Here is a 22,667-nt window from a genome sequence, read left to right as displayed (position 1 = left end):
TTCCCTGTTGAATTTCTGTTGCTAGGAGACCAGGTGATAAGGCAACTGAAGTCCGTTTTTCTTACTCTTTTTCTATTACTTCTGTCTTTCAGAGATCTAAACTCCCAGCATGTTATCCCAATCCTGAATGAGCATTTTCTCCTGTTTAAGACTGAGAAATCAGTTTTGACTAGGTCCCTTGGACTCTTCAAAGCATTGACTTGGGTTAAAGACATAGCCCCTAATATCTTTGGAAAGTAACTTTTCTCTTTTTCAACAAAGATGTGAGGTTTGCTCCTTTGATATAAAACCTGGGGGACTACACTCGTGGGCTTCATGATAGTTTTGCCAAAACAATTAGGGATTTCATATTTACATCACAAGTTTAGAGGCATTACTTAAAATGCCATTATAAAATGTTAATTGTCAGAGATATATTTACATCTTTTTATGCACTATAACCTGAGTTCAGCAGCTCTAGGAATAGCCTGATTTTTATAAAAGTATATTCTGTAAGAAAGTACCAGTGTGAGCTCTGTTCCCCATGGAGAAATGGGGCTTGAAGAAGTTAGTGATCTTCTCAAAGTTATCATTGCGGAAATAGATGGGTGTTCATTGGATCCTGTCAAGATGTTCCCAGTTTTCGAACTCTGTGCCCGTGGTTCCCTCCCAGAGATGAGTCTTTCCCCCTGGGGGTATTTGACAATGTCTGAGGGATGCTGCTAAACACCTGTGGTGAGCAGGACAGCTCCCAACACAAATAATCATCCTGCCTCAAAGGCCAAATTGAAAATGAGAGAAAACCTACTCTACCCCAGCACATCTTCAACTTCAAGGTGCATACGAATCACCTAGAATTCTAGTTTAAATGCAAATTATGACATTGCATGTGCTGGTGGGCCAGGAGTTTGGTGTGTCTAACGAGCCCCTGAATGATGTTGATACTGTAGGTCCTGGTCCATGGACCACTCTTTGAGTAGCAAGGTTGTGGTCCTGGGATAGAGCAAGGTGCAGGTGGTCGTAGGTCTTCTTCACAAAATAAATTGTGTTTGCATAAATTTTGGAATGCCAAGCGTATCCAGTCACTCTAGGGGCTGTGATAAATTCTGTGTTTGTTTCTTTTACATAAGGGCCTTTGAGTGACATGAAATAAAATACTGTTGGTAAAGGGCTTTCCAGTAGGCAGAATAAGAGCCTTCTGATGTCATCCACATTCTAAACCCTAGAAACTTTCAATGTGTTTATTTTTATATTAAGGGGGGGGAGATTAAAGTAGCAAGTGGAACAAGGCTGGTAATGAGCTGACCTTAAACTAAGGTTGGCCAAGATTGTGCAGGTGGCACTAATGTAATCACCATGGTCCTCCAAATGTAGGAGAGGAAGGCAGAGTAGTTGGATCAGAGAGAGATGTGAGGACACCACATTGCTGGCTTTCAAGATGCAGAAAGGGCAATGAGCCAAAGGATGCTTGTTGTCCCTAGAAACCACAATAGGAAAGAAGACGGTCTCTCCTGGAGCATCCATGAAAGAACCAGGCCCTGCAGACATCTTGATTTTAGCCTATGGAGACTTTCTTCAGGCTTCTGACCTCTAAATAGTAATAGCATAAATGTGTTTCTTTTGAGCTTCTAGTGTGGTAATCTGTTAATCAGAAATAGCAATGTAATATAGAAATTCATCCAACAAAATGGTTTTGGAGGAAAAGGCATTTTAGTCTCTCAGTTAATTCATTTCTCTTCTCTTGGTAAGGGCATTCCATGTTGAAATCCAACCTCAACTGGAAGAAAAAAAATAAAGTCATTTTGGAGCTTCTGCTCCATTTCTTAAAAGGAATGGAAAAAGTGAACTCCCCATTGATAAAATATAAATGTGACTCTATCTATCTATCTATCTATCTATTATCTATCTATTTTATATAAATACGCCTAACATAGGGATTGAACTCATGACCCTGAGATCAAGTGTCACATGCGTGCAGCTCTTGGTTCGCTAGGTCCATGGAGGGTGGGAATCTTGATCTCAGGTTTGTGGGTTTAAGCCCAATGTTGGGTGCAGAGATTACCTAAAAATAATATCTTTCCCCCAAAAAATTTGCATGCTGTACCAACTGAGCCAACCAGGCACTCTGTGACTTTAGATTTAAACATAAGTTCTGGTTTTGAGGCCTTTATGCATTGATATAAAAAGAGTAATCTGGGGTGCTTCAGTACCTCAGTCGGTTAAACAACTGGTTCTTGATTTTGGCTAATATCATGATCTCATGGTTGTGGGATCAGCCCCACATCGGGCTCTGGTCTGACAGTGTGAAGCCTGCTTGGGATTCTCTCTCCCTCTCTCTCTCCCCCATTCCCCATCCACCTTCTCTTTCTCTCCCTCTCTCTGTGTCTCAAAGTAAATAAATAAACATTGAAAAGAAGAGCAAAAACGTCATTTATTACGAAAATTAAGTTCACCCATTATACTTTAAGTATTTGAGTCTAAATTCCTACACTTTTAAAACTCCATATTAATTCAAACATTCATTGGTTTGATTTCTATCCTCTCCAAATATCCTTTCAACATCAAAGATGGGATTCTCGTGTCTGTGTCATACATACATCAATAAGAGCGTATTTGTATGAAACAATATACAAATGCGTGGATATGTGCACGTACATACACTCCCTACTTATGAAAGACTTCTTGGACTCACCCAGTATTTCCAAACACTGTACTTATTCCTAAACACATCTGCCTGAATTAGACGTATTAACCCACATCACCATCAGAACTAAGGAAACAGAGGTTTCGGGTGGATCACAATGTTTATGATGATGTAACAAAGCTTTAAAGCTTTTGTGCACTTTCTTGAATTACGTTTAAATGGATTTAGGCAGTATGAACTCGGTTTTTGTATGATTCCTTTAATTCAGCATATTTTGCATTTTACTATTTTTTAAAATTAATTAATAATTAATTTATTGAGTGCAAGAGCAGGGGAAGGGCAGAGAGAGAGAAATAGAGAGGATCCGAAGCATGTTCCATGCTGTCAGTGTAGAGCTCAGTGTGGGGCATGACCCCACAACTGTGAGATCGTGATGCGAGCCGAAATCAAGAGTCAGTCGCATAACCGACTATGTGGCATTTTAAATATGTTTAGCTTATTGTGTGCCATGTACTTCAATGGATTATTTAAAAGAAAAAAATCCCTTATAACTGAAAAATGAATTCAGCAGGCTATAAAGTCAATATACAAAAATTGGCTGCATTTCTGCACACTAATCACAAACTATCAGAAAGAAAAATGAAGAAAACGATCTCATTTACAACTGCATAAACAAGAATAAAATACCTGAGAACAAGGTTAATCAAGGCAGTGAAACACTTGTATCCTGAAAACTATAAGACAATTGCTGAAAGAAATGAAGAAGTCACAAACAAATGAAAAAATAGGCCACACTCATTGACTGGAAGAATGAATACTGTTGAAACGTCCATATACCCAAAGCAATCAGTGGATTCAGAGCACTCCCTGTCAAAATTCCAATGGCACTTTTTTTTTAATAGAAACAGAACAAGCACTTCTACGATATGTCTGGAACCACAAAAGAACCGAATAGCGAAGCAATCGAGAAAGAAGAGAAAAGCTGGAGGCATCAAACTATGTTACAAAGCTATGGTAACCAACACGGCATGTTATTGGCATAAAAAACACACAGATCAATGCAACAGAATCGACAGCCCAGGAACAAATCCACTGTATATATGGTTAATTAGTTTATGACAAAGGAGGCAAACATATACTGTAAGGTAAGAACAGTCTCTTCAGCAAATGGTGTTGGGTAAACTGGAGAGCCACACGCCAAAGAATAAAACTGTACCACTGTCTTACACCACAGGCAAAAATAACTCAAAGTGGATTAAAGACTTGAACATAAAACCTGAAGCCATAAAACTCCTGGGGAAAAAAATTTTGATTTTGGCAATGATTTTGGGATCTGACATCAAAAACAAGGGGACAAAAGCAAGAATAAGCAGGGTCTACATCAAAGTAAATCTTCTGCATGGCAAGGAAACCATCAACAAAATGAAAAGGCAACCTCTCGAGTGGCAGAGAATATTTGCAAATCATACATATCATAAGAGGTAAATATCCCAAAGTATATAAAAAACTCAATAGCAAAGACAGAAAAGGACCCCAGCCCAGGAAGATGGCTCTGACTTCATTGTTGCAACCCTTCTTGAAGCTTCTGGATCTGGCCAGACTCCCAACTGGTCTTCAATGCCATCAAGGTCCTACATTCAGGAGCTGCCACGTGACAGACCTGACTGGATGAAGGTTGGACTGACCTTGGGCACCTCCAGCTTCTTGTGGATCTATCTGATCAAATAGCGTAATGAAGATGTTTTAGAGTATAAAAGAAGAAATGGGTTGGAATAAACGATTGAAACACTAATACAATATACTCCATACAGTAATGGTACCAGCTCCTTTGGATTCAGCAGTGTGTTGAGCTGTAGACATGAGAGAAAAGGTTCTATGCGAATGTATGTCAAATCAGCTTTCATGAATGAAAAATAATGAAATGAAAAAAAATAAAAAGAAAAGCAAGCAATATGATTAATACATGGGCAGAGGATCTGAATAAGCATTTTTCCACCAAAGACATACAGATGGCTAACAGATACATGAAAAAATGTTTGCCATCACTAACCCCCAGGGAAATACAAATTAACACTGCAATGAGATATCTCTTCATGCCTATTAAAATGGTTACTTTCAAAAAGACAAAAACAACATGTGTTGGTGAGGATGTGGTGAAAAGGGAACCCTCGCATATACAGCATATACATTAAGGTATATGTACTGTTGGTGGGAATGTAAACTGGTTCAATCACTGTGGGAACCTGTGTGAAGGTTCCTTGAAAAATTAAAAATTGAACTACCATATGATTGAGCAATGAAACTTCTGAGAATTTATCTGAAGAAAACAGAAACACAGATTCGAAAAGATATACACACCCCCATTTCATTGCAACATGATTTACAATAGCCAAGACATGGAAACAACCTACATGTTCAAGTGGATGAATGAATAAATAAAGTGTTACTAATGTAACACTGTAGGTTAATGATACTGGAATTAAAACAAATTAAAATTAAATTAAAAAAGAAGTTGTTATATATGTATGATATATGTCATATATACATGTGATATATATCATTTGAGAAGAAACATTTCTAAGACATCATTAAAGCTGTCCTATAAAAGATATGGAAATTTTCTTTTTTTAAGGTTTACTTATATTTTTTTGAGAGAGAGAGAAAGCAGGTGAGGGGGAGATACAGAGAGAGAGAGTGGAACAGAGGATCTGAAGTGGTCTCTGTGCTGACAGCAGTGAGCCTGCTGTAGGGCTCAAACTCATGAACCACGAGACCATGACTTGAGCTGAAATTGGACACTCAACTGACTGAGCCACCCAGGTGCCACAAAAAGATGTGGAAATTTTCAAATATGTCTGACCCAAGGCCAGAAAGAATTGTGGGAACACATGAAAACGGACAAAGGGAAAAACTTGTGTATATATCGGACAGAGCAGAAAGCTTAGTAAACTGAGTTTTCTGAAATTGTATAGAGAAGCTGATGTCTAAGAAATGGAAATTTCAGGAAATACATAACAGCAAATTCTATTTCACGATGTTCAAAGAATCGTGGCTTTGAGCCCTGCAATCAAGGGCACTTCTTCACTAGCAGGTCAATGGTCCCTTTTACACTTGCCATCCCAAAGGATCTCATCAATCCTTTATGTCTTTGTTCCTCATGCTGTAGATGATGGGGTTCAGCATAGGCATGATCATTGAGGCTGTTGCACTTGAGCATGAACTCTGGGTTGCAGCAGAGCTAAAGTATACTCCCAGGACCGTACAATAAAGTAAGGAGACAACCAAGAGGTGAGATGCACAGGTGGAAAATGCTTTATACTTACCCTGAGCTGATGGGATTCTATGTATGGAGGAAATAATCTTAGAATAAGAGTAAAGGATCTCAGCAAGGGGACCACCAGCCACCAACATGGTTAAAAAATACATCACTGTGTCATTAAGAAAGGTGTCAGAGCAGGCAAGTTGGATCATCTGATTAAATTACAGAAAAAGTGAGTGTGTGCAGAAGTACAGCTGCAGCACCATTAAACTTTGTGATAAGGAATGCAGGACACTCATGATCCAGGACACCAGAGCCAGCAGCCCACAGAGCCGGGGGTTCATGATGCCCGTGTAGTGCAGAGGGGGTGACAGATGGCCAAAAATCGGTCATAGGCCATCACGGTCAGGATGTAGTTGTCCAGTCCCGTGAAGAGTAGGAAAAAATACATCTGGGTGATGAAGTCCTCATAGGTTATGACGTTACTCTGGGTCTGGATGTTCCAGAGCATCTTCGGGATGGTGGTGCAGGTGAAGCAGATGTCTACAAAGGACAGGTTGGCCAGGAAGAAGTACATGGGGGTGTGGAGGCAGGAGTCAGAGCTGACTGCCAGGAGGATGAGCAGGTTGCCAAACACAGTGATCAGGTACATGGAGAGGAAAGGCCCAAATATGAGGGGCTGCAGTTCTGGTTCCTCTGAAAATCCCCAAAGAAAAAAATGAAATGTGTGTATCATTGCTGAGTCCCATGTGGTGGAGTTGAATACTAGGAGAGAAAGTAATAACATGAGTATTTTTCAAGCAAATGAGCTTTACTCGTGTATTACCATTTATTTATTTTTCATTTTTTAAAGTTTTGATTTAAATTCCAGTTAGTTAACATGCAGTGTAGTATTGGTTTCAGGTGCACAGTATAGTGATTCAACATTTCCATAAAACAGCTGGTGCTCATCACAACAGGTGCACTCCTTAATCCCCATCACCTATTTTACCCATCCCCCCATAACCATCAGAGTGTTCTCTATAGTTAAGAGTGTGCTTCTTGATTTGTCTTATTTTTCTCCCTTTTCTTGGTTGTGTTGTTTCTTAAATTCCACATATGAGTGAAATTTTATGGTTTTTGTCTTTCTCTGACTTATTTTGCTGAGCATACTACTCTCTAGCTCCATCCACATCATTGCAAATGGCAAGATTTCATTCTTTTTGATGGCCGTGTGTGTGTGTGTGTGTGTGTGTGTGTGTGTGTGTGTGTAAACTCTTCTTCATCCGTTCACCGATCGATTGACACTTGGGCTATTTCCCTAGGTTGGCTATTTGAGATAATACTGCTATAACATCCTTGTGCATGTACCCCTCTGAATTAGTATTTTTTTATCCTTTGGGCAAATATCTAGTAGTGCAACCTATGGAATGGGAGAAGATATTAGCAGAAGACCTATCTGATAAAGAGTTAGTATCCAAAATCTGTAAAGAACTTATCAAACTCAACACCCCCCAAAATAATCCAGTTAATAAATGGACAGAAACTTCAAGACACAGGGAGTCCTTCCTTCCCATGGTTCTTTGCATTTTATTAATTTTTTCCCAAGATATTCTGTGAATAGAGATATTCCCTTTCTTATTTCCATCTGTTGGTTGACATCCTGGCATTTAAGGGTCACATATTGGAGTATATGAACTCAGTTACAATTCATTGCCCTGAGGACAACTCATACCCTACAACACACACATGCACACACATGCACACACACACACACACACACACACACACACACACACTGAGTGCATTATGGCATCCTGGCACTGATTGCTATCCGGCTTTTCCCACCCTCAACCACCACACTTTTGAAAGAAATGGTACAAGGCAAGCTGTCAACATCAGATTACCTTTATCCTAGAAAATGTGTAAATAGTACTTAAATTTTGTTGAGTATGCCTCCAATGGACATGTAAACATGGGAGCCCTTTTAATATGATCATCTTGTGTCCTGTATTTTCTTTAAAGTGTACTTATTTAAGGGACAGAGAGAGAGAGAGGGAGGGAGAGAGAGAATCCTTTGTGCTGGCAGCACAGAGCCCGACACGGGACTTGAACCCCCAAACCGGGAAATCATGACCTGAGTTGAAACCAAGCACTGAGCGCTTAACAGACTGAGCAACTCAGGTGCCCCTTGTGTCCTGTATTCAAAGAAACATAAAAAAGCAGTTCCAAAAACACAGACAGGAAAGAAATGGAACAGGGGAAAAAAAAAGATCTAATAAGCTCCAACTGTCCCTGAGAGACTGTGATGAAAGGAAAGCTTCCCTGGTTCTGGCAGCATTCCAGCCCCAGATACATCCATTTGATGCCCAGAATAATTAAGATAGCTGGGAAAAAATGTACCTAAACAAGAAAGGAGGGGTATTTTTTATGATGTCAGGATCTTTTACTGATCACATGTCTCTCTAGAAAATGTGCTAAGGGAATAAACCTGCAATTCACAACAGAAAATATACACTGTACAACAACAGAAGGAGATTTTTCAAGATGCAATAATAAAAGGTTTTTCTGAATGATTTTAAATGCAAAGCATTTGGAATCAGAAAACCAGGCTTCGAAGGTCAGATCTATCCTATTAAGCTATTTGAACTTGGGAAAGACAATGAATCCATTCCAAATGTGAATATCCTTACTCAAAGAGTGGGGAGAGCAGTGTCCATCCTCCTAGGGTGGTAGACAGCGTTAGTGAGTGTATGTAAAAGGCTTACAATGGTTCCTTCTCATTAGTAAGTGGATGATTATCACTGGTGAAGAGATTGGCTGAAGTTTTTCTTCTATGTTGAACAAATATGTTCCTAGTTTCTATACAACTTGGTAATGAAGTATTATGCAGTAAAGCTAGTTAGCATACACTCTTTTGCAAATTAAACACACATTTGTATGTGAATACTCACCGTGAAAGATGATGCCAAGAAGTGTGTGTCTCAAGAAGTGCTGTTGCAAGGAAACAGCTACCTCTATGGCTCTGGGTCTTTCTATAAATACAGAGCGTGCTCAAAACCACCATTCCTTAAAAAGCTCAGGGCACATGCCTCCAAGCCTAACACTCTGTTTTCCTACTCTCCTTGGCTGCAAAACTCCTTACACATGTTCTAATTTCACTGGAACCACTTTATGCCCCTCTATTCCTTCCTCAGTCTCATCCAACTGGACTTCCGTTTCCACCGCTCATTGTCAACAATGATCCCTGTATTGCTGAGTCCAATGGATGCTTCTCTTTTGAACATACTATGTAAATTAATTATAAATGCGTCTACCTAGTCTCAGGTAACCTCAGGTGAAAGCTCTCAGGTTCCAATCTCTCAGAACCTTGCTTGAAATACCTACTGAGCTCTCAGACTCATCTGGATGGGGTCTAGAAGATGAAAGTCTCCATGTGGAGGTCTGACTTCCTCCCTGTATGATTGATCACGGAGACTGAAACTCTGTTCCCAGACAGGACAGCAGGAAGGAGTGAAACATTGGTCCCTCCTCCCCCAGACTTGGGACCACCAAAGCAACAACCATGTCCTGGCCATTCCAAGGTTTCATATGCTATGGTTTTGCAGTGAAGGAGACATTTCCAGCTCCTTACGTCTGCTCATTAGACACTGTTGCCATTGTTACTCCCACCTTGGAGCACATCATTTCTCCATGGACCACTGGAGTGGACAGAAAGGAAAAGTTTCCTGCTGACACTCTGTTCCTGGGAGTTTAGATTAGAAGTCAGGTGAGTCCAGTTTTGTATTACTCACGCTCATGAACTTGCCTGCCTTCCAGAGGTCTAACCAGCTTGCACTTCACCTTCGCCTTGAGTTGATAGTGAATTCATTGAATTGAGGGTTTACTTTACCATTTATAGTTTTGAAGTAATTTTAATAAACGAGGCACATGATCCTCTTCATGTATGGTTTTGAAAGAAAAGTCTAAGGACTCACCCTAGAGTCTGAAATAAACTCTGTGTTTGATTCTTTAATCTGAGGGACCCTGAGCTGACCCCAAATATACCCCTGAAAAAGACTTTTAGTAGGCAGAATAATGTCCCCCAAATATGTCCACATCTTAATCTCCAGACCTTTTGAATATATCTTGTGTCATGGCAAGGGAGAATTAGGGTGACAAATGGTATTAACATTGTTAGTCAGCTGACCTGAAGATAAACTTGTTCTGATTATCCAGGTGGGCTCAATAGATCACAAGGTACCTCCAGATATGGAAGACAGAGGCAGAAGAGTAGGAATCACAGAGAAATTTTGAGATGCTATGTTGCTGGCTTTGCAGATAAAGGGAGGGACCATGAACTGGGGAATAAAGGTGGTTTTCATTCCCCAGACCTCCAGAATGAACTCTTCTCTGCAGAGTGATTTTAGCCTAGGGAGACCTACTTCAGACTTCTGATTTCCAGAACTATCAGAACATAAATGTATTTGTTCTAAGCCTGCAACATGGAATTTGTCACAACCACAATAAATATCTATTCCTGATAGTTATCCAATAACACTCTCTTCAAGGGAAATGAAATTCAGCCTTGGATATTATTCATTCATATTCTCTCAGATAAGGACATTTGGTGTCAAAATATCAGTTTATGTAGATTAAGAAATCTAAAGTCACTTTGGAGTTGCTCAACCCCAACAGCTGGTAGAGAAAATCTCCCAAGCTATGAGCCATACTGACGTGCAGGCACTGAGGGACAAAACATGAAATATTAAGGTCACTTGTTCTATCTTAAATTTTTATGTCCAAATCTTTATATACTTTTACTTTCATGTTAATCCAAGTTTTCATTCTTATCATTTTTATCCTCTCCCACTTTCTCTCCAGTTTATTTTTGACATGAAATCTTGCCTAGTAATGAGTCTGTGTGTATGCACGTATGTTTACTTGAAAGAAAAATGTGTATAAACACACACGCACACACACACACACACACCATACCCCTTGAACATTTTCTTAGGAATTGAAATAATACTACCACACATTTGTTTATTCCCCACAATGTTTACTTGAAAGAAAATGTGTATAAACACACACACACACACACACACACACACACACACACCATACTCCTTGAACATTTTCTTAGGAATCAAAATATTACCACACATTTGTTCATTCCCCACAATATCCCTCTGAAATTAGTTTTGTTACCCTGCATTACCTTCAGAAATAAGAAAACTGAGACTCAAGAAAATTAAATTTTAATAAGTTACAGAACAGGGGCACCTGGGTGGCTCAGTCTGTTAAGCGTCCGACTTCAGCTCAGGTCACGATTTCACACTTCATGGGTTTGAGCCCCGCATTGGGCTCTGTGCTGACAGCTCAGAGGCTGGAGCCTGTTTCAGATTCTGTGTCTCCCTCTCTCTCTGCCCCTCCCCCCACTCGCACTCTGTCTCCCTCTGTCTCAAAAATAAATAAATATTAAAAATTTTAATAAGTTACAGAACAAAGTAGTTAGAGCTTATTGTGCACTTTCTGGAATTACATATAAATGGAATCATTCACAATATGCTTCTAAATATTTATGACTCCTTTAATGGAGCAAACTGTACAATTTATTTTAAAAAAATTTATTGAAGTGTCATTGATAGTTTCAAGTGTACAACATAGTGATTTGACAGACGACTCTTTATGTTGGGCTCACCACAAGGGTCCAACTGTAAACTTTAAATGGGTGCAGTTTATTGTATACAATTACACCTCAGTGATAGGGTTAAAAGGAAAAAAGTCTAGTGGAGCATGGCTGATGGGAGGATCTAGAACATTAGTAGCTGATTCACATCGAACCAGGATGGAAGGTCTGTCCTCTAACTAGAAAGAACTAGAAAGAAAACAAAGTGTCTGTATGGATACAGGACCAATGAAATGAAGTTAAGGCCATTCATGTTTGATATGCCTGCTCTAAATTACTATCAGGTACTATTTTGTATTCAAAATATTCTTTCCTGAAGACTAAACAAAGTCAAATGTGAGCAAAAGAAAGGAAATAATAAAGATCAGGGCAGAAATAAATGACACAGAGACTAAAAAATGCAATGGAAAAATACCAGTGAAACCAAGAGCTGTTCCTTTGAAACGATAAACAAAATTGACAAACCCTGAGCCACATTCATCAAGAAAAAAGAGAAAGGACCCAATTAGTAAAATCAGAAACAAAAGAACAGAAGTAACAATTGACACTACAGAAATGCAGAGAACGGTAAGAGAATATTATGAAAAATTATATGCCAACAAAGTGGACAACCTAGAAGAAATGGATAAAGTCCTAGAAACATACAATCTTCCAACATGGAACTGGGAAGAAATAGAAAATCTGAACAGACCAATTGTCAATAAAAAATGGAAATGGAAATAAAACATTAAAAAAAATTTTTAAAAAGGGGAGCCTGGGTGGCTCAGTCGGTTAAGCGTCCGAATTCGGCTCAGGTCATGATCTCACGGTCCGTGATTTTCGAGCCCCATGTCGGGCTCTGTGCTGACAGCTCAGAGCCTGGAGCCTGTTGCAGATTCTGTGTCTCCCTCTCTTTCTGACCCTCCCCCGTTCATGCTCTGTCTCTCTCTGTCTCATAAATAAATAAAACATTAAAAAAATTTTTTTAATGGAATTGGTAATCAGAAAACTACTCAAAACTAAAAGTTCGGGACCAGATGGATGATTTACAGGTGTATTCTACCAGACATTTAAAGAGTTAATATCTATTCTCCTCCAACTCTTCCAAAGTATAGAAGAAGAGGGAAGTCTTCCAAATCCATTCTATAAGGCCAGCATTACCCTGCTACCAGAACCAGAGACCCCACAAAAAAAGAAAACTATAGGCCACTATCCCTGATGAAGATTGATGCAAAAATCCTCACGAAAATACTAGCAAACCACATACAACAATATATTATAATAATCATTCACCTTGATCAGGTGGCATTTATTTCAGGGATGCAAGGATGTTTCAATATTTTAAAATCAATGTCATATACTACATAAACAAAATGAAGGATAAAAAACATATGATCATATCAATAGATGCAGAAAAAGCATTTGACAAAATTCAGCATTCATTCATGACAAAAACTCTCAATAAAGAGGGAACATACCTGAACATAATAAATGCCATAAGTGAAAAATTCACAGCCAGCATCATACTCAATGGGGAAAAACTGAGATCTTTCCCCTAATGTCAGGAAGAAGACAAAGATGTGCACTCTCAGTTTTATTCAACATAGTATTGGAAGTCCTAGCCTCAGCAATCAGACAAGAAAGAGAAATAAGGGGTATCCATATTGGTAAGAAGTAAGTTAAGCAGCCACTATTTTCAGATGACAGGACACTATACATAGAAATTCCAGAAAATTCTATCGACAAATTACTAGAAGTATGGATAAAGAAGATGTGGTATATAACATACGGTAGAATATTACACAGCAATCAAAATGAGTGAAATCTTGCCTTTTGAAACAAAGTGGATGAAACTATAGTGTATTATGCTAAGAGAAATAAGTCAGTCAGAGAAAGATAAATGTGATGATTTCACTCATATGTGGAATTTAAGAAACAAAACAGATGAATATAGGGAAAGGGAAGGAAAAGTTCAATAAAAACAGAGAGGGAGAAAACCATAAGAGACTCTTGAATACAGAAAACAGGCTGGGGGTTGTTGGAGGGAAGGTGGGTGGGGGGATGGGCTAAATGGGTGATGGGTATTAAGGAGGGCACTTGTTGGGATGAACACTAGGTATTATATGTAAGTGATGAATCCCTGGGTTCTACTCCTGCAACCAATACTACACTGTATGTTAACTAACTTGAATTTCAATCAATCAATCAATCAATCAATCAGTCAATAAAATTACTAGAAGTAATAAATTAATTCAGTAAAGTACAAGATAAAAAATCAATACCCAGTAATAAGCAACATTCCTATACACTAACAGTGAAGTAGCTGAAAGAACAAAAAATGTTTTTAAACACCATTTACAATTGCACCGAGAAGAATAAAATCTTTAGGAATAACTTTAACCAAAGAAGTGAAAGACCTATACTCCAAAAACTATAAAACACTGATGAAGGAAATAGAAGATAAATAATTGGAAAGATATTCCATGCTCATGGACTGGAAGAATCAATATTGTGAAAACGTCCGTACTGCCCAAAGCCATCTACAGATTCAATGCAATCGCTATTGAAATACCACCAGTAGTTTTCACAAAACTAGAACAAATAATGCTAAAATTTGTATGGAACTATAGAAGACCCTGCATAGCCAAAGCAATCCTGAGAAAGAAGACCAGACCTACCAAATTTCAAGATATACTACAAAGCTGTTGTAAATAAGACAGTATGGTATTGGTACAAAAGTAGACACATAGGTCAGTGAAACAGAATAGAGACTCCATGACCATGATTATATGGTCAATTAATCTGTGACAAAAGAGGTGACAATATTGGGCAAAGACAGTCTTCTCAATAAATGGTGCTGGGAAAACTGGACAGCTACATGTAGAACAATGAAACAGAACCACTTTCTTATGCCACACACAAAGACAAACTAAAAATGGATTAAAGACCTAAATGTGAGACCTGAAACCATAAAAATCCTAGAAAAGAACACAGGCAGTAATTTCTCCGACATCAGCTATAGCAACATTTTTCTAGATAGGTCTCCCAGGCTAGGGAAACAGAAGTAAACATAAACTATTGGGACTGGATCAAAATTAAAGGCTTTTACACAGCAAAGGAAACAATAAAACAAAAAAACCCCTAGTAAATGGAAGAAGATAATTGCAAGTGACATATGTGATAAAGGGTTAATATCTAAAATACATAAAGAACTCATACAACTCAACACCAAAAAAACCCGCACAATCAAATTAAAAAATGGGCACAGGATCTGAATAGACATTTCTCTAAAGAAGACATCTAGATGACTACAGACACATAAAAGATGCTCTGCATCACTCATCATCAGGGAAATGCAAATCAAAACCACAATTGGATACCACCTCACACCTGGCAGAATAGCTAAAATCAAATACACAAGAAAAAACAAATGTTGGTGAGGGTGTAGAGAAAAAGGAACCCTCATGCACTGTTGGTGGGAATGCAGCCACTGCGGATAACAGTATGGAGGTTCCTCAAAACTTAAAAATAGAACTATTCTATGATCCAATAATTCCACTACTGTTTTCAAAGAAAACAAAAATGCTACATTGAAAAGATATATGCACCCCTATGTTTATTGCAGCATTACTTATTATAAACAAAATGTGGAAGCAACATAAGTGTCTATCAATAGACAGATGGATAAGGAAAATGGGGTACACACACACACACACGTACACATACGCATACACACAATGGAATATGTATCCCATATGTTAGTTGAAAATATCTTCTGCATTCCTGAGGCAGCCTTTTAGTTTTCCTGGTTGTTTATTTCACTGTGCAGAAGTTTCTCACATTGATAAAATCCCAACAGTTCATGTTTTTTTGGTTGTCATTGTTATTTCCCTTGCCTCCAGGCAACATGTCTAATAAGAAGTTGCTATGGCCAAGGTCAAAGACATATTTCGCTGTGTTCTCCTCTAGGTATTTTGGTTACTTCCTGTCTCACATTTAGGCCTTTCATCCATTTGGAATTTATTTTTGTGTATGGTGTAAGAGAGTGGTCCATTTTCATTCTGCATGTTGCTGACCAATTTCCAACGCTATTTGTTGAACAGACTGCGTTTTTTCCATTGGATATTCTTACCTCCTTTGTCAAAGATTTGACCATATCATTGTGGGTCCATTTCTGGGTTCTCTACTGTGTTTCATTGATCTGTGTGTCTGTTTTTGTGCCAGTACCATACTGTCTTGATGACTACAGCTTTGTAATATAGCTTGAATAACCAAACGTCTAATAAATGTCAACTTAAAAATACATAACTCCTACTTGACTTGTCAAAAGAATTATGAATCTAAGGATTGTTGTACCCATGATTTCATAGCAAAGGAACCTACCTTTGCTTGTTGAAGAAGGAATAGAAATTTTCTAGAGCTAGTAGGAGTTGTGTTCTCACCACAACTCAATGTTTTGGAGACCCAGGTTCCCGAGTCTTATATTTGGAAAAAATTTTCATTCCAGGCTGTGAAAAGTTTCAATGTTAGAGCTCTGGAAACCAGGAAAGTTCAAGGAGGAGTAATAAAAATTGGATACACCTGAATTGTTTTTTTTTTTAATTTTTAACATTTTACTTATTTTTGAGAGACAGAGATAGAGCATGAGTCGGGGGAGGGACAGAGAGAGAGGGAGACTTAAAATTTGAAGCAGGCTCCAGGCTCTGAGCTGTCGGCACAGAGCCCAGTGAGGGGTTTGAACCCACCAACCATGACATCATGACCTGAGCCAAAGCCGGACACTTAACTCCCTGAGCCACTCAGGCACCCTGGATACACCTGGATTCTAACCTGATCTCCTGGGAACAGAGAACCTATAGGAAAAATTTCCATTCTGTCCAGATAAGTTCCCATGGGGAGATGTGCTCAGAGGTTGGAGTAATAATGGGAAATGTGTCTAATGAGCAGTTATAGAGAACAGATACAGCAAACATAAGAGACTATAAATATCTCCTCTGCCGCAGACCCTGAACATGTTCTACCTGAAGCTGGAGGAGACATGGTTTTTGCATTTGGGGTCCTAGCACTCCTTCCTGCTGTCTGGAAATAGAGCTTGCTCTCTATCATCAACCAACAGGGAGGAATTCTGACCTCCACTTGGAGACCTTCCTCTCAGAGACCCCAAGCAGGTGAGTCTCAGAGCGCAGCAAGTATTTCAGGAAAGGTTCAGGGAGAATGGATGAAGTCACCTGAGAGCCCAACCATCCTGTCCCAGATCTGAGAGATCGTTGTGTTTGTTGGTGTGGCGAACTCATTCATTCATAATCAATATATTTAAAATGTTTTTTTAAAAAAGGAATGTCTGTTGAAATTGCTAATGCAAGGATTATTGTTGACAACTAAGTGGTGGGAATCAAAGTCCAGTTGGGTGAGATTAACGAAGGAGTGGGAGGTACTGTCTTCCTGGAAACTTTGAACACTTCCAAGGAGTTTTGCAGTAAAAGGGAATAGGAAAATATACTATTAGGTATGGAGGGGGGTGCAGTGCAGTGAGGGAATTTAAAAAATATTTTTAAGATGGGGTATTTTGGAGCATATTCTGTATCCGTTAGAAAGATCCAGACCAATGGAGGGAGCCATGATCTTGCAACCACAGTTCTGGAGACATACATTTCACAGAATCTTCTCTCCATTAGATATTCACTTAAACAGTTTATTTAAAACACAACAGGAATATGCTACAGGGCTTTACTTGACAATTTGTTCATTACCTAGAGACGGAATACAGTTTTGGGGTGTTAGCCATTTACTTTCTTTGCAGCAAATTATCTGCAAAAATTCTTTGCCTGGTTTCCTAGGTTCGGAGCATTCTTATTCTTGTTTTTGTTTGTCATTCTTGCTGAATCATTTTCTTTCTTCTTTTTCATTGCATTCTTTCAAACGCGTGATTTGACTCCTGAAACCAGTATCACACTAAGTTAACCAACTAGAATTTAAACAAAAATGTGAAACAAAAACCACAATTGCAAAATGTTAAGCCAAGTTTGCTATTTGCTGTTTAGTTCTTGTATGTATGTACAGATGTATTTGTTGAGAGTTTCTAAATTGAGAGTGGCCAAACCTGTCAACTAGTCATATTTTGTCCCTCACCCATTGTTTTCTATGGGTCTTGTAGTAATAAACCGCCTTTTGTATGTATTGCCACCTACCTCCCATCTGTGCTTCCTCACTGCTACCTTTTGTTTTGTGATTGGATCTATTTTCTAAACTAGCAATCGTCCTTGTGCCGTCCTGCGGAAACATGAATTCCTCTCGCATTCAACTTATATCTTTCTCACAAGGATGCGTGATTCCACCTATGTTTATTAAATAGGATGAAATTATAATTTTAGATACTGCTCTCTGCGCTCTTTTAAAAATCAGTGATAATTATAAATGATATTTTCCTATTCTTTTTTATTAGCTTTTTTCCCCATTCCATTTTGATTTAGACACCTGTGGTAATGTCATGAACTTATTGTCATTGACTATCTTTTGTGGCAGAAGACAGTCTTTTTAAAATTGGATTTGATTAACAAGGTTGTTTGGAATCCACTGTGTGTATTCTGCTTGTCCTCTCCCTGCTATTCTTTTTATTTTATAAATTCCATTTTCTAAAGATGTGTTTCTGCCTGAACGCACACCTTTATGAACTGTATGAAGCGAACGGATGTTCGCTGAAGTGATGCCAGCACCCGCCCTGGCTGCCCACTGTCTCTGCAACCTGGCTTCTAGAATAGGCTCCTTATTCATATTGCTTTCCCCTCCTTAGCAGGAACTACCCTTCTTTTGAAACTGTTCTTGCATGTACTGCCACGGATAAGAGAACTTTGACTTTACCCCGGAGCAAAACATGCCATTTACATGTGACCCAGCACGTTGCAGGGGCAAACACAGAAACACATTTGTACACACGCACGTGCCCACGCCTACGGCTCTACAAGGAGAACCACGAAATGGCTGGGTTTGCAGCCTGACCACGTCTGATGCGCTCTGATATTTTCTACTGTGCCTTATTTTTCCTACTCTAGTTTATTCTTGCAGACCAAGCTTGACCCCACAAATGCTCCCATTCTAAGAACATGGACAACATTCTTTTCTCGCGTCCTCTGTTCCTGTGCTAGTAGCTCCCTGATTCTATTCTCTCTCTCATCACTGGCAACTTCTGTGAGCGCAGAGCCTCTCATTCCTTCATGCAATATGTATTTATTCCTGGTGATCCCAACTAAACTATGTCTGGGGGGTAAAGGGTGGGGGTATGCATAATAGCCCCAGGGCGCCCAAGTCCAGCAGGGAAACGAATGGCATTAAATAAAAGTTACACATTGATAACCCTGACATCTAAATTATCATAAGAGAAACCCTTTTTTTTTCTGTGAGACTATTAAATAGGCTATTTAATATTCTGTGAGACTATTAAAAGGAACTACACCCACGAAGATTCATGAGGGAGAGGACTCCTTGCTTCTGAAAGAGGAGATGGGATTTTCTGGATAGAGAAGAGGTGAAAAACTCCAAACGGACCAGGGGGTGACTCCAAGCAGAGGGAAGCAGGGGTGTAGAGGCTCCGAGACCTGAGCCGGGCCTTCCAGGGAGGCTACAACTCAGGCTCAGTGTGTGTGGGATCGAAGGGGTGAGGCCGTGTGAATGTGAATGAAGGCAGTGGGTCGGTCAGGGGAGGCAAGCCAAGTGTTGGAAGGTACGGAATTGGGGGTTCATTCTCCAGGGGGGAGTCACTGGGAAGGGGTTAAGGTGGACAGTCATGTAATTGCAATATTAGAAAGATCTCTTGGGTAATTGTGACTATTGGCTAGAGAGGTGCCAGCCCATGATAGGTGGAGACAGGACAAGGAACTGAAATAAGGCGGTGGATTTGGGACCCCAGAAGTGGGGAAGTGATGGGGACTTTGAGAGAAGAAAAAAAATCAGCCAAATCTCCTCACCAGTGAGAAGCACTCATTGTCAATTGAGGGAACTCTGCTAAGTTCTTTACAGTGTATTCACTAAATCTGCCAACCACCTGAGCAGGATAGATACCTCTAGCCCTACCATTTGGGGAAGGATATTAGCATTTACAATAGTTTGGCTGGGAAGGTGGGGGAAGAGAAGAGAGGGAAACAAACCACAGGAGATTCATAGGGGTAGAGAGCAAACTCAAGGTTGATGGAGCAGGTGGGTGGGGATGGGCTAAATGGGAGGTGGGGATTAAGGAGGGCAATTGCTGCCATGAGCACTGGGTGTGGTAAGTGATGAATCACTGAATTCTGCTCCTGAGACCAATATTACACTGTATGTTACCTGACTAGAATTTACAGGGGGCAGAAAAAGAATAGTTTGGTTGGTTCTCCAAGTCCAAATAGCAAACGTGTGGAGATCCACAATTCAAAACCGGTTTATGGTTGTAAAAGTTAGCATTTTATATCATTTAGAAAAGTTGTTCTTTAGCAAATAATTTTCTAAAACCCCCCACTTTTCTTGTACCCTGTGTATTTCCTTTTGTGAATTGTGGGTGTCTTCCCTTGTTATTCTGGTGGGATGTCTTGATAACATGAAGACATTCCTACGTTTTCTTTTGGATAAATTGCTTTTTGCCGCTTTGTTATTCTGGGCATCAAGAGATGTACCTGGGGTTGGGGTGTCGCCAGAACCAGGGAAACTTTCTCGTCATCCTCACCAGGGGCCACCTTAGCTCATTAGATCTTTCTCCCCACTTTTCTTGCTCTCAGTTTTTGAATTTGATTTTTATGTTTCTGTAAATACTGGACACAAAATGATCACCTTAAATTCGAGACCCAGGTCTACATGCTCATGGGAGACTTAACTACTAGAATTTGGATATTTTTGCAACTTGTAGGAAAGACGATCTGATATTGCACAGCTTGCCTTGTATCATTGTTTGCCTAATTATTGTGACTGGAGGTGAGAATAGTCTGGTTGTGACATGGTCCAAGGAGGCTATAGAGCCTGTGTGTGTGTGTGTGTGTGTGTGTGTGTGTGTGTGTGTGTGTGATGAGCAGGTCTCAAGACAGAGGTCCTGGAACCCATACCTCCAATACATGACCCTTAAAATACAGGTGCCAGGTTAGTACCGACAATGAATATAAGAAGGGTGCCCATTCCTGTTCAAAGATTCCTTGGAACCGAAATTAATAAAGTGCAAGGAACACCATGTGAAGGAGGGGTTCCTTGTGCCGGGAAGTTTCATCGGTGTCCGGGAGGCCACCTCATTCCTCAACATTCCCTGCCACCACCTCTCATCACTCTTCCTCTCGCTCCTTCCCCTGGACACACTGGCTTTCTTTTGAGCTTGGGTCTTTAACACAATATGCAAACAACAAAAGGCAGGATGGTGAAGGGGAGTGGGAGACACTGGCTTCCGGTTAAGGAATTCCTTCCATGTTCAGGAAGAGAGACTCAGGGGAGGGAAAGGCCCAGCGGAGGGAACACTGTCAGTGATGCTGTCACAGGCTGTGTGGTGACAGATGGCAGCTCCATGCCTGGTGAGCAGGGCGTGATGTTGACACTTGTTGAATCACTGTGTGGCGCCCCCCAAACTAACGTGACCTGGTGTGTCGACCACCCTCCTGCTTTAAAAACTTAATGTAGAAAAACCCACGTCTTTCCTCAGAGCCGTCGCACTCACAGTTCCCTCCGCCGGGCTCGCTCTTCCCCAGAGGACCTCGTGTCTCCTGTCTCCTCGAGGGCTCTGTTTACATGTGTGCCGGTGTGCCCGAACAACCCGGAAGAGCCATCCCTCCATCCACGCTTCCCTTTACACAGGCTTTGTTTTTCTTCAGGGCACCTGTCACCTCCTGATATTTTATCTGGTCTCATTTGCTTATCCCCTTTCTCCATCACTGAACCCTCCAGGCTTTTGTTTCTAGACACTTATACTCTTTACCTGGAGGTTAGTGAGTGTTCAAAGTTATTCCTCAAACGCATGACAGATTTCAGAATTCCTCATTAAAAATATATAATAGATGAGTAGATGGGGAAAAAGCTAACTGGAGGATGTGAAGTCTTAGAGCTGGCATGTGGAGGGGAGGAGATTTTTCCCTGAGAGGGGAAAAATTCTGTAAAAAACCTATGGAAATTGATATTTTGAATTCAATATAAAATTGTAGAATTTCAATGATATTTGCAATGTTCATTTTGAGAAAATTAGTCATGTTATTTCTTTGTTCCCCGGTAGTCATCTCCAGCATATGGAAACAGGAAATGATACACAAATTTCAGAATTTTTTCTTCTGGGATTTTCAGAGGAACCAGCATTACAGCCCCTCATATTTGGACTTTTCCTCTCCATGTACCTAATTGCTGTGTTTGGGAACCTGCTCATCATCCTGGCTGTCAGCTCTGACTCCCACCTCCACACGCCCATGTACTTCTTCCTGGCCAACCTGTCCTTTTCGGACATCTGCTTCATCTCCACCACTGTCCCGAAGATGCTGTGGAACATCCAGACTCAGAGCAAAGTCATAACCTATGCAGGCTGCATCACACAGATGTATTTTTTCATACACTTTGCAGGATTAGAATTCTTTCTTCTGACCGTGATGGCCTATGACCGCTTCGTGGCCATCTGTCACCCCCTACACTACACAGTCATCATGAACCCCCGGTTCTGTGGGCTGCTGGTTCTGGTGTCCTGGATCATGTGTGTCCTGAATTCCTTGTTACAAAGTTTAATGATGTTGTGGCTGTCCTTCTGTACACATTTGCATGTCCCCCACTTTTTTTGTGAACTCAATGAGATGCTCCAGCTTGCCTGTTCTGACACCTTTCTTAATGACATGGTGATATATCTTGCAGCTGTGATGCTGGGTGGTGCTTCCCTGGCTGGGATCCTTTACTCTTATTCTAAGATAGTTTCCTCCATACGTAGGATCTCATCAGCTCAGGGCAAGTATAAAGCATTTTCCACCTGTGCATCTCACCTCTCGGTTGTCTCCTTATTTTTTTGTACGAGCCTAGGAGTGTACCTCAGCTCTGCTGCTACCCAGAGTTCCCACTCAAGTACAACAGCCTCGGTGATGTACACGGTGGTCACGCCCATGCTGAACCCCTTCATCTACAGCCTGAGGAACAGAGACATAAAGAGGGCTCTGAAGAAAATCATTGGGGTTCCAGCAATGTAA

At 40.2% G+C, this 22,667-nt stretch overlaps 1 protein-coding gene and 2 pseudogenes across 1 annotated transcript; 2 read left to right on the top strand and 1 right to left on the bottom strand.

The window, feature by feature from the left end:
* Nucleotides 1-4,169: 4,169 nt before the first annotated feature.
* Nucleotides 4,170-4,448, top strand: LOC122486380 (annotated as a pseudogene).
* A 1,307-nt stretch (nucleotides 4,449-5,755) lies between these two features.
* LOC122486580 lies at nucleotides 5,756-6,618 on the bottom strand (annotated as a pseudogene).
* Nucleotides 6,619-21,734: 15,116 nt separating this feature from the next.
* LOC122487012 (olfactory receptor 7A17-like) lies at nucleotides 21,735-22,667 on the top strand. Its single transcript, XM_043586860.1, has one exon. The coding sequence runs from the start codon at nucleotides 21,735-21,737 to the stop codon at nucleotides 22,665-22,667; it is 933 nt and encodes a 310-aa protein (XP_043442795.1).

The sequence above is a fragment of the Prionailurus bengalensis genome, chromosome A2 (genome assembly GCF_016509475.1).
Source record: "Prionailurus bengalensis isolate Pbe53 chromosome A2, Fcat_Pben_1.1_paternal_pri, whole genome shotgun sequence".
Taxonomy (NCBI): domain Eukaryota; kingdom Metazoa; phylum Chordata; class Mammalia; order Carnivora; family Felidae; genus Prionailurus; species Prionailurus bengalensis.
This window is presented reverse-complemented; position numbering and strand designations above follow the sequence as displayed.